This window comes from Peromyscus eremicus, chromosome 10, assembly GCF_949786415.1.
Source record: "Peromyscus eremicus chromosome 10, PerEre_H2_v1, whole genome shotgun sequence".
In the NCBI taxonomy this organism is placed as follows: Eukaryota; Metazoa; Chordata; class Mammalia; order Rodentia; family Cricetidae; genus Peromyscus; species Peromyscus eremicus.
In genome coordinates this window covers 79,923,093-79,937,968 of record NC_081426.1, presented here as the reverse complement: position 1 = coordinate 79,937,968, position 14,876 = coordinate 79,923,093, and the positions used below count along the sequence as shown (strand labels likewise).

The 14,876-nt window shown below is 41.6% G+C and overlaps 1 protein-coding gene across 1 annotated transcript in view; it reads right to left on the bottom strand.

Annotated features, from left to right (window-relative positions):
- The window catches only part of Slc4a4 (solute carrier family 4 member 4), a 291,869-nt gene that overhangs the window by 134,482 nt on the left and 142,511 nt on the right, over positions 1-14,876 (bottom strand). Inside the window, exon 6 of the mRNA XM_059274644.1 lies at positions 14,408-14,484. Coding sequence (XP_059130627.1) covers positions 14,408-14,484 — 77 coding nt within the window. The remainder of the gene's footprint in view (positions 1-14,407; positions 14,485-14,876) is intronic.

Below are 14,876 nucleotides of genomic sequence, written 5' to 3'. Positions count from 1 at the left end.
CAAGATCATAGAAGAAAACTTTCCCAACTTAAAGAAGGAAATGCCTATGAAGATACAGGAAGCCTATAGAACACCAAACAGACTAGACCCCCAGAAAAAGTCCCCTCGCCACATAATAATTAAACAATTAAACGTACAGAATAAAGAAAGAATATTAAGAGCAGCAAAGGAAAAAGGCCAAGTGACATATAAAGGCAAACCTATCAGAATAACACCCGATTTCTCAATGGAGACTTTGAAAGCCAGAAGGTCCTGGACAGATGTAATGCAGACATTAAGAGACCATGGATGTCAGCCTAGACTAATATACCCAGCAAAACTTTCAATCGTCATAGATGGAGTGAACAAGACATTCCATGACAAAGCCAGATTTAAACAATATTTATCCACAAACCCAGCCCTACAGAAAGCACTAGAAGGAAAATTCCAACCTAAGGAAGTCAGATACAACCTCGAAAACACAGGCAATAGATAAAGCCACAGCAGTAGACCCCAACGAAGAAAAGTACACACACATCACCACCAAAAAATAACAGGAATGAACAATCACTGGACATTAATATCCCTCAATATCAATGGACTTAATTCACCTATAAAAAGACATAGGCTTACAGAATGGATACGAAAGCAGGACCCATCTTTCTGCTGCATACAAGAAACACATCTCAAATTCAAAGATAGACACTACCTAAAAATAAAAGGCTGGGAAAAGACTTTCCAATCAAACGGTCTTAAGAAACAAGCGGGTGTAGCCATCCTGATATCCAGCAAAATAGACTTCAAACTAAAATCAATCAAAAGAGATCAAGAAGGGCATTACATACTCATCACAGGAAAGATCCACCAAGATGAAGTCTCAATTCTGAACATTTATGCCCCAAACACAAGGGCACCCACATATGTAAAAGAAACATTATTAAAGCTTAAATCACATATAAAACCCCACACATTAATAGTGGGAGACCTCAACACCCCACTTTCACCACTGGACAGATCCCCCAAATCGAAACTTAACAGAGAAATAAAGGACTTAATTGATGTCATGACTCAAATGGACTTAATCGACATCTACAGAACATTCCATCCTAACAAAAAAGAATATACCTTCTTCTCAGCACCCCATGGAACCTTCTCTAAAATTGACCACATACTTGGTCACAAAGCAAATCTAAACAGATACAAAACAATTAGAATAACCTCCTGTGTTCTATCAGACCACCATGGTCTAAAGTTGGATTTCAACAACAACAAAAACTACAGAAAACCTACAATCTCATGGAAACTGAACAATACCCACCTGAATCACCAATGGGTTAAGGAAGAAATAAAGAAAGAAATTAAAGACTTCCTAGAGATCAACGAAAATGAAGACACCACATATCCAAACCTATGGGACACTATGAAAGCAGTACTAAGAGGGAAATTCATAGCACTAAACGCCCACATAAATAAGCTGGAGAAATCTCACACTAGTGACTTAACAGCACACCTGAAAGTTCTAGAACAGGAAGAAGCAAAGTCTCCCAGGAAAAATAGATGCCAGGAAATTATCAAAGTGAGAGCTGAAATCAATAAAATAGAAACAAAGAGAACAATACAAAAAATTAATGAAACAAAGAGTTGGTTCTTTGAGAAAATCAACAAGATAGACAAGCCCTTATCCAAACTAACCAAAAGACAGAGAGAGAGCATCCAAATCAACAAAATCAGAAATGAAAAGGGGGACATAACAACAGACATTGAGGAAATCCAGAGAATCATCAGGTCATACTTCAAAAACCTCTATTCCACAAAACTGGAAAACCTAAAAGAAATGGATAATTTTCTGGATAGGTACCACATACCTAAATTAAATCAAGACCAGATAAACTATTTAAATAGTCCAATAACCCCTAACGAAATAGAAACAGTCATTAAAAGTCTCCCAACCAAAAAAAGCCCAGGACCAGATGGTTTCAGTGCAGAATTCTACCAGATCTTCAAAGAAGAGTTAATACCAATACTCTCTAAATTGTTCCATACAATAGAAACAGAAGGAACATTACCAAACTCCTTCTATGAGGCTACAATTACCCTGATTCCCAAACCAAACAAGGATACAACAAAGAAAGAGAACTACAGACCGATCTCCCTCATGAACATTGATGCAAAAATACTCAATAAAATACTGGCAAACAGACTCCAAGACCACATCAAAACAATTATCCACCATGATCAAGTAGGATTCATTCCAGGGATGCAAGGATGGTTCAACATACGAAAGTCTGTCAATGTGATACACCATATAAACAAACTCAAAGAAAAAAACCACATGATCATCTCACTAGATGCTGAAAAGGCATTTGACAAAATCCAACACCCCTTCATGATAAAGGTCTTGGAGCGATCAGGAATACAGGGAACATACCTAAACATAATAAAGGCAATTTACAGCAAGCCAACAGCCAACATCAAATTAAATGGAGAGAAACTCAAAGCAATTCCACTAAAATCAGGAACGAGGCAAGGCTGTCCGCTCTCCCCATACTTATTCAATATAGTACTTGAAGTTCTAGCCAGAGCAATAAGACAACATAAGGAGATTAAGGGGATACAAATTGGAAAGGAAGAAGTCAAGCTTTCCCTATTTGCAGATGACATGATAGTATACTTGAGCAACCCCAAAGATTCCACCAAGGAACTGATACAGCTTATAAACACCTTCAGCAACATAGCAGGATACAAGATCAACTCCAAAAAATCAGTAGCCCTCCTATATACAATGGACAAAAAAGCGGAGAAGGAAATCAGAGATACATCACCCTTTACTATAGCCACAAATGACATAAAATACCTTGGGGTAATACTAACCAAGCAAGTGAAGGACCTATATGACAAGAACTTTAAGTCCCTGAAAAAAGAAATTGAAGAAGATGTCAGAAAATGGAAAGATCTCCCATGCTCATGGATAGGCAGAACTAACATAGTAAAAATGGCAATCTTACCAAAAGCAATCTACAGATTCAATGCAATCCCCATCAAAATACCAACACAATTCTTCACAGACCTGGAAAGAATAATACTCAACTTCATATGGAAAAACAAAAAACCCAGGATAGCCAAAAGAATCCTGTACAATAAAACAACCTCTGGAGGCATCACGATCCCTGACTTCAAGCTGTACTATAGAGCTACAGTAATAAAAACAGCTTGGTACTGGCATAAAAACCGACATGTGGACCAATGGAATCGAATTGAAGACCCTGATATTAATCCGCACACCTATGAACAAATAATTTTTGACAAAGAAGCCAAAAGTGCACAATGGAAAAAAGAAAGCATCTTCAACAAATGGTGCTGGCAAAACTGGATATCAACATGTAGAAGGCTGCAAATAGATCCATATCTATCACCGTGCACAAAACTTAAGTCCAAGTGGATCAAGGACCTCAACATAAATCCAGCTACTCTGAACCTGCTAGAAGAGAAAGTAGGAAGTAGTCTTGAACACATTGGCATAGGAGACCACTTTCTAAATAGAACACCAGTAGCACAGACACTGAGAGAAACAATCAATCAGTGGGACCTCTTGAAACTGAGAAGCTTTTGTAGGGCAAAGGAAACGGTCAACAAAGCAAAGCGACAGCCTACAGAATGGGAAAAGATCTTCACCAATCCCACATCTGACAGAGGACTGATATCCAGAATATATAAGGAACTCAAGAAATTAGACATCAAAATGCCCAACAGTCCAATTAAGAAATGGGCTATAGAACTAAACAGAGAATTCTCAACAGAGGAAACTCAAATGGCTGAAAGACATTTAAGGAATTGCTCAACATCCCTAATCATCAGGGAAATGCAAATCAAAACAACTCTGAGATACCACCTTACGCCTGTCAGAATGGCTAAGATCAAAAACACTGAAGACACCTTATGCTGGAGAGGATGTGGAGCTAGGGGAACTCTCCTCCACTGCTGGTGGGAATGCAAGCTTGTACAACCACTTTGGAAATCAATATGGCGATTTCTTAGAAAATTGGGAATCCATCTCCCCCAAGATCCAGCTATACCACTCTTGGGCATATACCCAAGGAATGCTCAACCACACCACAAGAGCACTTGTTCAGCTATGTTCATATCAGCGTTGTTTGTAATAGCCAGAACATGGAAACAACCTAGATGCCCTTCAACTGAAGAATGGATAAACAAAATGTGGTACATATACACAATGGAATACTACTCAGCAGAGAAAAACAATGACATCATGAGGTTTGCAGACAAATGGATGGATCTAGAAAAAATCATCCTGAGTGAGGTATCCCAGACTCAGAAAGACAAACATGGTATGTACTCACTCATAACAGGATACTAGATGTGGAACAAGGATGACTGGACTGCTACTCACATCACCAGGCAGGCTACCTGGAAAACAGGACCCCAAGAAAGACACAGGGATCGCCCAACGACAGAGAAATGGAATGAGATCTACATGAACAGCCTGGACAGGAGTGGGGGTAGTGAAGGGCGAGGGTCGAGGGAAAGAGAGCTTGGGTGAGTGGGAGATCCCAGCTGGATCAAAAACAGAGAGGGAGAACAAGGAATAGGAGACCATGGTAAATGAAGACCACATGAGAATAGGAAGAAACAAAGTGCTAGAAAGGCCCACAGAAATCCACAAAGATACCCCCACAACAGACTGCTGGCAATGGTCGAGCGACAATCCGAACTGACCTACTCTGGTGATGGGATGGCCAAACACCCTAATTGTCGTGCTAGAAACCTCATCCAACTACTGATGGACCTGGAGGCAGAGATCCATGACTAGGCCCCAGGTGGATCTCTGGGAGTCCAATTAGCGAGAATGAGGAGGGTTTATATGACAGAGAATTGTTGAGACCAAGGTCGGATAAAGCACAGAGACAAATAGCCAAACAAACGGAAACACATGAAATATGAACCAATGGCTGAGGGGTCACCAACTGGATCAGGCCCTCTGAGTGGGTGAGACAGTTGATTGGCCTGATCTGTTTGGGAGGCATCCAGGCAGTGGGACCGGGTCCTGTGCTCATTGCATGAGTTGGCTGTTTGAAACCTGGGGCCTATGCAGGGTCCCTTGGCTCAGCATGGGAGGAGGGGACTGGACCTACCTGGACTGAGTCCACCAGGTTGATCTCAGTCTGTGGGGAAGGCTTTGCCCTGGAGGAGATTGGAATGGGGGGCGGGCTGGGGGGAAGGTGAGGGGGGCGGGAGGGGGGAGAACAAGGGAATCTGTGGCTGATATGTAGAACTGAATTGTATTGCAAAATAAAAATTAAAAAAAAAAAAAAAAAAAAAAAAAAAAAAAGAATCTAGAATACAATTAGTAATCCCTTTGGGAAGTGAACTGGATAGTCAATAAATGGTGACCCAGTAACTGCACTTAGAAGAACATCTTCATAAATACCCATGAAGGGAAGGAAGCAGGACATTACAATAAGGCTATTTCTTGTGGGCACATTTATAAGGAAAAAGCCACTTGGTGTTAATTAATGGATTGCTTGAATAAATTAGATTCAGGTATACAATACAACCTTCAAAAAGAATACAGTAGGTTTCATACAATTCCTATTTGATTTGTGTCACTGTGGAAGTATTCATGCATCCAGAAAATCCAGGACTTTAAGTCCGGCTGCTAACAGGGGTTACTCTGAAGAGCTAGAATTGTTCACATTTGCCCTGCTTACAATTTTATAGCAATTTTGTATACCTTTAATTGAGGAACTCTGTGGCTTTAAAAAATATCATAGACAATAATGTTACTATAGCAAGTAAATAGTGATTGCATATATGTGGATATGTATGTATAGATATATAATAACTATTATAAAACTTTATAACCATGGCCTTAGGTACATTGTTTAACCATGCCCGTAAGATATTGCTGTTGGCTCTATAACAATTTTCCACTTCTAAGCCTTGCTTATTGAAGTCTTAGTTAGACACAGATGACTTTTGACATGAGAATATACCTAAAAGATTATAGGTAATGAAATCCCACTACTCTTTGCAACATAGTCTAAGCACATACATGAAAGAGCTGAAAGGTAGAATGATGCAAACTGAAAAGAACAAAAGAAAATAGAAATATCTAGTATACCACTTGCCAGTTTATTATTTAAGATATGTCATAACAACAAACCCTTTTGTTAAATGTATAATGCAGGGATGAGGTGCTCCCGGCATTCAGAGCTCAAATTCAGAAAAGACTGGGACACAGAGTGTTGAGGATATGGCTTACTCAGTCAAGTGCTTATCCACACAACTATGAGGATCTGAATTTAGATCCCCAGCATCCAAGTAAAAACTGTGTGTGGCAACGTGTCAGCAACCCCGGGACTAGGGGAGCAGAGACAGGACCCCTACGGCTCAGCAACCACAGAGCCTAGCCAAGTCAGTGAACTCCAGACTCAATGAGATCATGCCTCAAAGGTAAGATAGAAAGCAACTATGAAAGATATCCAATGTCAACCGCTGGCCTCCAGCACACACACACACACACACACACACACACACACACACACACACAGAAATGAAAGACTGTACCACAGAACCACTCGGAGATGATTTTACTTTCCTGCACACTCCAATGTTCCTTTCCAAGCATAATAACTCTGCTGCTTGTCCACTCCTCAGGGAAGCCTCCAGTGTAGACAGCATTAGTAGCATTAGTCATGTGTCATTACTCAGCTGGCATGACTGATTTCAGTCACAGGGACAAAGAGAGGACTGCCAGTGTGAATATAATCACTCAAAAGCTCCAATATTATATTCTCCCATAGTATGCCTATTGCCCACTTACAATGTGTTAGAATATTTAAATGTTTTCATTAGTGTGGAATAATTCTTTAACAATTCCTAGGAAATATTTTAAACTAGGGAGTCTCTTTATTTCTCACAGTTCTTAAGAAGAACTTCCTCCGTTGGTACTAATAAGGCCTTCACGTTTATGGCTAATACATAAGGAACTGGCATTGTTAGGTTATGTGTTCTCAATTTAAAACACAGAGGCGCTCATGCAATGCTTTATATAGTAACACCACCAGGTGATCCGGAACATTGGCAAGTTCCTCCATCCTATCACGGTATCCACAGTGATCACTTTAAAATGTAAATCAGAACATGCAACTCCCCAGGTAAAGAGCCAAAAATAGTGCTGCGCTGCACTTATAATAAAATAAAAAGGTCCCCCCAACCGCGTTCCCGACCTCTTTTACCACTGCACACCTGCTAGCTAGCTGTGCTTCAGCCACTCATTCTGGACTTCTTTTTTCCTGTTTTTAAATAAAACATAGTCATTCCTGCCTCGGGGCCTCTATACTTGCTTTTCCCTCAGCCTAGAAAAAAAGGTTTCCCCTGATCTCCTCTGCTGAGAGCCCCTACCCACTCTGCCTCCCTATCTCCCGACACACCTTTGTTCCATTATCCAAACAGGTTCTCCTTGTGGTGGGGAATTATCTTACCTGTTTGTTTACTGAGCATTAGTGCTTGCTCTCTATCTCTAGACCCAAACTCGGACTCAAAAGATAAATCAGCCTCACTCACCCACCCCTGGAATCTACCATCAAGAGCGTGGGTAACGATTTCTAGTGAAGACACTCAGATCACAAGAGTACACGCGCGGCCTGACTTAGAAATTCAAACACATTCCCCCTTCACGGTCACTTCCACGTTTTCCAAGTTAATACGTGAAACCAGTATTAACGTCAGTACTCAACCTCTAACAGCCACCAGTGGTTAAAGCTTTCGAAACCTGGGAGAGAACAGAGAGTTGGGAGAGGAAGCTACAGTAAGTCTGATGACACGTCCGCATTGTTAATTGTCTCGGTGCAAGCTGATGCTATTCAAAAGGAGCTGAAGGATAAGCGTCACATGACCATCGACAGCCCCTTCAGAACTATTACCAGGTATGATTGCCTTGGTCTTTCAGAAACACACAGCTGATTAGACAACCAACACCACCAACATGTGAGTGTCACATATTGCCCCTATGTGGCTATCTTGCCATGCTGGAAACTCTGTAGCTGGTTAGGAGTATTGATTCCCTCACTGGCATTAGCGCCTACTTCTTCAGGCTGACAACTCAGGCTGAAGACCTGCTGAGATATCAAGGCTCACCGACTCAACAGCTACTGGATTCTTGGCTTTCCATCGGGAGATAGCCATGGTTGAACTAGCTGGGCCACAGCCTGTAAACCACTCAAAGTCCACCTACATGCATACATACACACATACCTACACACACATTCATTCTATGAGTTCTGTTCCTCTAGACAACCCTGACTAATACAAGGAACTTACCTTCCACCTCTGAGAGGCAACCGAGCGCTACATCAATAGACTATATTATTTTGGGAGTCACTTGGACTACCCTGAACAACCATTCAAGCAGAGGTTTCTGGTGCCTCGTACTGGGGATTTTGTTAGTCTATGGTTCTTGTGGGAGCACTGTCAGCCCAAGTGGCATCACTTCCTTTAACACACACACACACACACACACACACACACACACACACACACACGCATGCACAGAGACGCACACATGCATGTGGATTGTGAATCATTTTTGGGAAATATAAAACAATATCATTCCTTGAGATACTATCAAACAATCTTAGTGTATCATCCCTCCTTCTGGCCTTGTTTATGAAGCCCTTTCATAAGCCCTCCTTCTTCCATATTGACCTCCTTCCCTCCTCCCCAGCTGGAGCCCCTCCCTATTTTTCCATTTCTCATGTTGTATCATCTGTATTCACCTCTCAACACCCTCAAAGATAAAGGCAATCATACCTGGTAATAGAAACCTAGCCAATTTCTAGGGCTAGTGAGGTCATGCACCTTAGAAAAGAATACTGCAACTTTTCCAGACCAGGCCGGTTCTGGAACTATATTCTAGATTGTAACCTTATATCCAGAGGTAAGTAAAGGTACCACCCTGCTTCAAAGAAACCTCTCTTTAGAGCAAACAGAGACCATCACAGGAAAACACAACTGGAAACAATACAGAGTTCATAAAACCTTGGAGGGCTCAGCGCAGTGGAAACATCTATATCACAGCTCCCACATCTATGGCTCAGGAAATAATGCAGAAGAGGGGGTGGAAAGCTTCTCAGAGTTAGGACACCAGGATGTCTGCTGTGAAACAGTCTCTCTTAGAAAGAGCTGCATAAACAAGGCCAGAAGCAAAGGCAGTATCAATAGACATGCCAATGCAAAAGGGCGGGAATCTCATAGGATCCCACCCCTGGATAAAGAACAACAGGTATTCAATGAAGCCTGAGAGAGGGAGAATTAGCCTCTCCCAGAGATGAGCCCCTTATTGGTTATGCAATACAAAGTGGTCAGCCCTGAACCATATTTTATATACATACATATATATATATATATATAAACAATAAAAATGGACTCAACAGATTGTATTTTGATAACTTGGAGGGGGTGCACATATGCATGAGTACATGCATGCATGCAACCATAGTAGTCAAAGAAAAAGAGGCTATCAATTTGAGAGTTGAGAGTGTATTATGGGATAACGTTCTGTATTCTGTGAATATGTGTTGCTCTGATTGGTTGATAAATAAAATGCTGACTGGCCAGTAGCCAGGCAGGAAGTATAGGCGGGATAAGCAGAAGAGCAGAATTCTGGGAAGAGGAAAGGGAGTCAGGAATCGCCAACCCAACACAGAGGAAGCAAGATGACAAGGCAGAACTGAGAAAAGGTACCAAGCCATGTGGCTAAACATAAATAAGAATTATGGATTAAAGTAAGTGTAAGAGCTAGTCAGTAATAAGCCTGAGCTAATGGCCAAGCAGCTATAATTAATAGAAGCCTCTGTGTTTTTACTTGGGGGACGTGAGTGGGAGAGATCTGTCCAGACCACTGGCTGGCCGGGACACAGGAAAACTTCCAACTACAGGAGTGGGTCCTGGCAGGGCCTGGATGGAGGAAGGAGAAGGGAGAAAGTGGTACAATCCTATTTTAACCAAAATGCATTGAAAATTTGAAAAAAATAACAAACAACACAGCTGAAGGAAAGCTGTGGCCATAGGGCCATGGGGAAGCTGTGGCTGCTACCAAACCTGCTGTGACTGTGGTCATCTAAGGACTGACAACATGTCTTTGTTCTCCAGTTTTCACAGATGTGATTCTGTCTGAAGCTCTCCTAACATAGCAGTGTCCCAAAGGTCCCTGAGAACATTCGAAAGACAAGATTATAACCTCAGAAAGACTTCAGTGCAACTTCCTCCACGGAGTGAAGATGGGCCATGCATATTCAGCAGACCCATGGAGGAGAGAAGGCACTGCCTTTGTGCATGTCTATATCAGTGGATATGAAAGAACCTGTGTGAAGACCCTACAACGGAAATTCTCTTTTGAAGCCGTGAAAGCATCACCCCAACCAAGCTAGATTGAGTCAATCCTGCATTGTGTGTGTGAGAATGGGAAGAGCAGTCAATCACAGACTGTGTCCTTCTAGATTCCATCCTCTAGTTGTCAAGACAGCAAATTCAGACATGATTTAATGGTTTATCCTCTTACTCTCCGACAAAGTATTTAAACTTACAGCTACTTCCATAAATGACCAAGACTTCAAAAATAAAAATCAAGGCTTCCAAGTATACTTAAAGATGACAGACAGCAGATAATGCTTAAAATAACCATGAGACACTTTAAAAATTAATCCTAGATCCAATTCCTCCAGGAGACCTATGTGATGCCTTGCCTGATAATTCTGTTAAACAATCAGGTAGCCAGATCAAGAGGTTACAAGGTCGCATGACCTTTCCATGTATTCTTGAGACTCCGCAACCTGCCTCTATACCTCCAACACGTACTGTGGATCTATGAGCTGCAGTTTGCCCTAACATTGAATCTGCAAGTGTGAGATAACACTGCACCATTGATAGCCTGTAAGAGTCAAACCCTCGGGGGGGGGGGGGGGGGGCTGGAGGGATGGCTCAGAGGTTAAGAGCACTGACTCCTCTTCCAGAGGTCCTGAGTTCAATTCCCAGCAACCACATGGTGGCTCACAACCACCTGTAATGAGATCTGGCGCCCTCTTCTGGCCTGCAGGCATACATGCTGTATACATAATAAATAAATAAAATCTTTAAAAAAAATAACAAGAGTCAAACCCTCTAAAGTTATAAGCACAGTACATCTCTAAGAGTTAAAGCTAGCAAGCTAATGCTGAGGATAGCCATCTTAGGGCTGGAGATATAGATCAGTGGTTGAAGACTTGTATCTTATGCATGAAACCCTAGGTGTGATCCCTGGTGCTAGGAAAGAAAAAAGGCACCATCCCCTGTCTTGTGCTTTTACCTCACTCCTGAACCCTGATGCTCAAGCCTTACATCTGCATCACCTCTCTTGTACAGCTCCATTTTTCAAAGAACAGAGAAGCTACAAAGGAAGACAGGAAGGCAAAGCAAAGACTATTGGGAAAAAACAACTGGCTAATGCAAAAGAACATTCCAGAGCAACAACAACAAAAAACGGATTTATGTAGATGCACAAGTCGATGCGCTCCAGATGTACTGTTACTGTATGCCTCACAGGTGTTTTTTCTGCTTAATAAACATAACATCCAAGCAGGGAGGCTGCTGAGGCACTGAACTGCCCCATTTGGGCTATGCTTTTCTGCTGCTCTTGACTGTTTTGAGCTATTTTTCAGTCGGGCAGCCACTACTGAAATCCTGGGTGCATAGGCTTGGCAGAGCAAGGAAGAAAAAGTGCAGTTCACAGACTTCTGTCTTCTGCTTCCTCAAGACAGAATCCCATTAAAAATATGCTCTCAAATTATGTCACCCTGGTTCTGTTGGAAAGAGCCGTTCTGTTCCTCTTCATAACTCCAAAATAAAGCCCATCTCTTGTGTAGCTTCATGAGGCCCAGTCACAACTGTTCAGATGGTATCCGGGCAGAACCATCAGTCAATCAGAAACTTCAGCTGCCATTGGATGGAATTTTGGGAGAACAGCTTGGAAAAGCACACAGGACAAGTTTGACTTCACTGCCAAACTCATTTCCAGGACACAGGCTAATCAATTATAAGAGCTTTTTCAAAACAAATTTGAGTCTGGCAACCTGTTTTCCACACCCAGACAGAGGAAAAGAAAGGAAGGAAGGAAAGAAAGAAGATAAAGAAAGAGAGAGAGGGAGGGAGGGAGGGAGGGAGGGAGGGAAGAAGGAAGGAAGGAAGGAAGGAAGGAAGGAAGGAAGGAAGGAAGGAAGGAAGGAAGGAAGGAGAGAAAAAGAAAGAGAACAAAAAGAAAAACCCAGATTTATGGTATTAAAACAGGTTACAAAAATAAAACCTGGGGTTAATCGAGGTTCATCTGCAAGTCCAGTTTGTTTGTTTGTTTGTTTGTTTGCCTTAAAAGGCTCCACATGCTTTGGTATGGAAAGCATTAGCTCACTTTACTCCATTACCCCTCCTCCAGGACTGATGGGAACAAGACTGTGGACAGTTTAAGCTCCTCTCCAGCCTTTGGAAGGAAAAAAGAACAGAGATCCTATTGGGAAAAAGACCTCCCTGGACTAACTGGCTACAGTGACAGCTATATTTGGGTGGATAAAGTCTCTTAAGCACCCATTAACTTTCATTTGCTAGCTTTGAAAACAGATCCAGTAAAATCCCTGAGCTGAGTCTTTTCTCTTGGTCTTTGACATCAACCTCAGCAACTATGAAATGCTGACAGAAGGAAAAAAAAAAAGTTGATTTCAAGAACCTAAGCCACACACATCTTATAGCAAAATCAACAACCAAGGCCCATGATGCTCCAACGTATTCTGATACTTGTAGATAAATTTGATGTAATTCAAATTGTAAGCCATGAAACTTCCTCTACATATGCTCAGATTTAAAGAGAACCAACAAAGTAAGAAAGTTCTCTCAGGCAGCATTTATCAGCTGCCTATTCACAAATTTCTAGCTAAAGATGATTGTCCCTAATAAAAGACTTACTCAAAACTGTATCAACTAGATTTGTCAACCCTAATTGGTGTTTCCTTACCCAAGTTCAAATCCCCTATAAAAGGGTGTGAATAATCAGCACTGCTGGATAAAAGCTGGATGGAACCATAATGAGCCCGGCAGCTTTGAAGGAAATTCTAAGGATCTAAGTTCTCCTTCTGCCACAGGTTTGTACTTACCAACACATTCGAGAGTCAACACCCTGAACCTTGACTATGTCCAGAAGCATCAGAAGGAGGCAGAAGAACTAACCATGTCAATGTTTGTGGAGGAGCAGCCCAAGGAGTCAAGAGAAAATATGAAGGTGATGCTGAGGACAGTCATCTGTCCTGATAAAAGGTGTCTTCCACAAACACCAACAGATAAAGGTAAGAAGGAAGACACAGATCTCAGGGAAATGTCAAACTTAACTTGCTAGAAACCTATTGTGCTTCTAATCCCCAGGGGGAAAGGAGAGCAAGGATACAAAAAGCATATTGAACTAAGAGAAAATGGGAACGGGGTGTAGCTCCAAAGGTTTGCCTAGTAATCTGATCTGGGCAACTGAAGGCCTTTTAAGGAAGCGTCAATGAGAAGGTTGAAAGAATCCAAGAGCCACTTCGTAACTAAGAGAGTAATTTCACCTTTCCTGTACTTTTTAGAATTCATCATGGCCTATAAAGCTCTTGTTATCACTACAGGGGCTGCCAGTTAAAGAAATAACACTGTCATAAATTTGTTTTTGTGGAAAAAAAATAGCAAAGTATGAAAAAAAAAAGTCAAAGCTACCGTAAAGAGACCATAAAAGAAGGCAGCCATGGGACTGCTACCCAGCTAGTGTGCTAAGCATGAAGCCAACTAGAATTGTGTTCTACTGTTACATCAAAGGACACAAAAGAAAGTGACAAGAGAAAGAATCAGACGCATGGTCTTCTGAATTATGCATGAAGTACTGTTTCCATTCAATAGGAGAAGCTGGGAACATCTCACACCTAGCCAGTTTTAAAACAAGTACCAAAACCATATTTTCTCAATTCATGTCCCTTATTACTTACCTGTCTGTCCTTCATTACAGACAGACACTTAATGATATACGACTGCCAGCACCTTTTATAGTACACCAAAACACTTATTCATAAAATAACCCACTTAGTCCTTATAACAAACCCAAGGTAAAAGTGATTAATATGCCCAGGCTCAGTCAACTGTAGTTCCAACGCTAAGAGCCCAGGTGAATGCACCACAAAGGTCAAAGCCAAGACTTGCTGGCTTCTCCTCTCGTCTCACACATTTGCTTTCTTTCTTAGAAAAAGAGCCAACTCCTATTTGCACATAATGTCTATTTGAGTGGTGACAACCACTATCTCTTATCAACATGGCATCTCTTAGATACATGGTCAGTCTTCAATTTCTAAGAGGAGAAGTCTTTGCTTACCTGGTCCTTCTCTGGTTTATCAGAAATGTCATTTAGACTGGAGGATGTCAGGTTCCTATGGGTCATGGCTGGGCTACCTGGAAAAACACAAGTGAACTCTGATTAGAAACTTCTTTCCCAGGGCACAGACTTTGGTTGAGCATTCTGTAAACACGGAGAGATGGTGATGAGAAGTGACGAGGCTTTTTAACCACATTAGATCCTGTAGAGTTTTCCTGAGTTCGGGCTGGAATATAAATACAGCTAAGTGGAAAGTATGTACGATCCCAAATACTTTGTCTTATTTCCTGGATGGAGTTCAAGTTAAGTTAAACCACAGAGATGTCTAAACCGGTAGGTGTAAAAACCTGTTTCCCCAGCTGGGATCGTGTCTCTCTCTCACTGCCTTTTACACAGGTCTAGTCTACTGCCCCCTTTTCCTTTGCTTCACCCCAGACACAGCTCCTACCCATCAGCATCAGAACTGCTC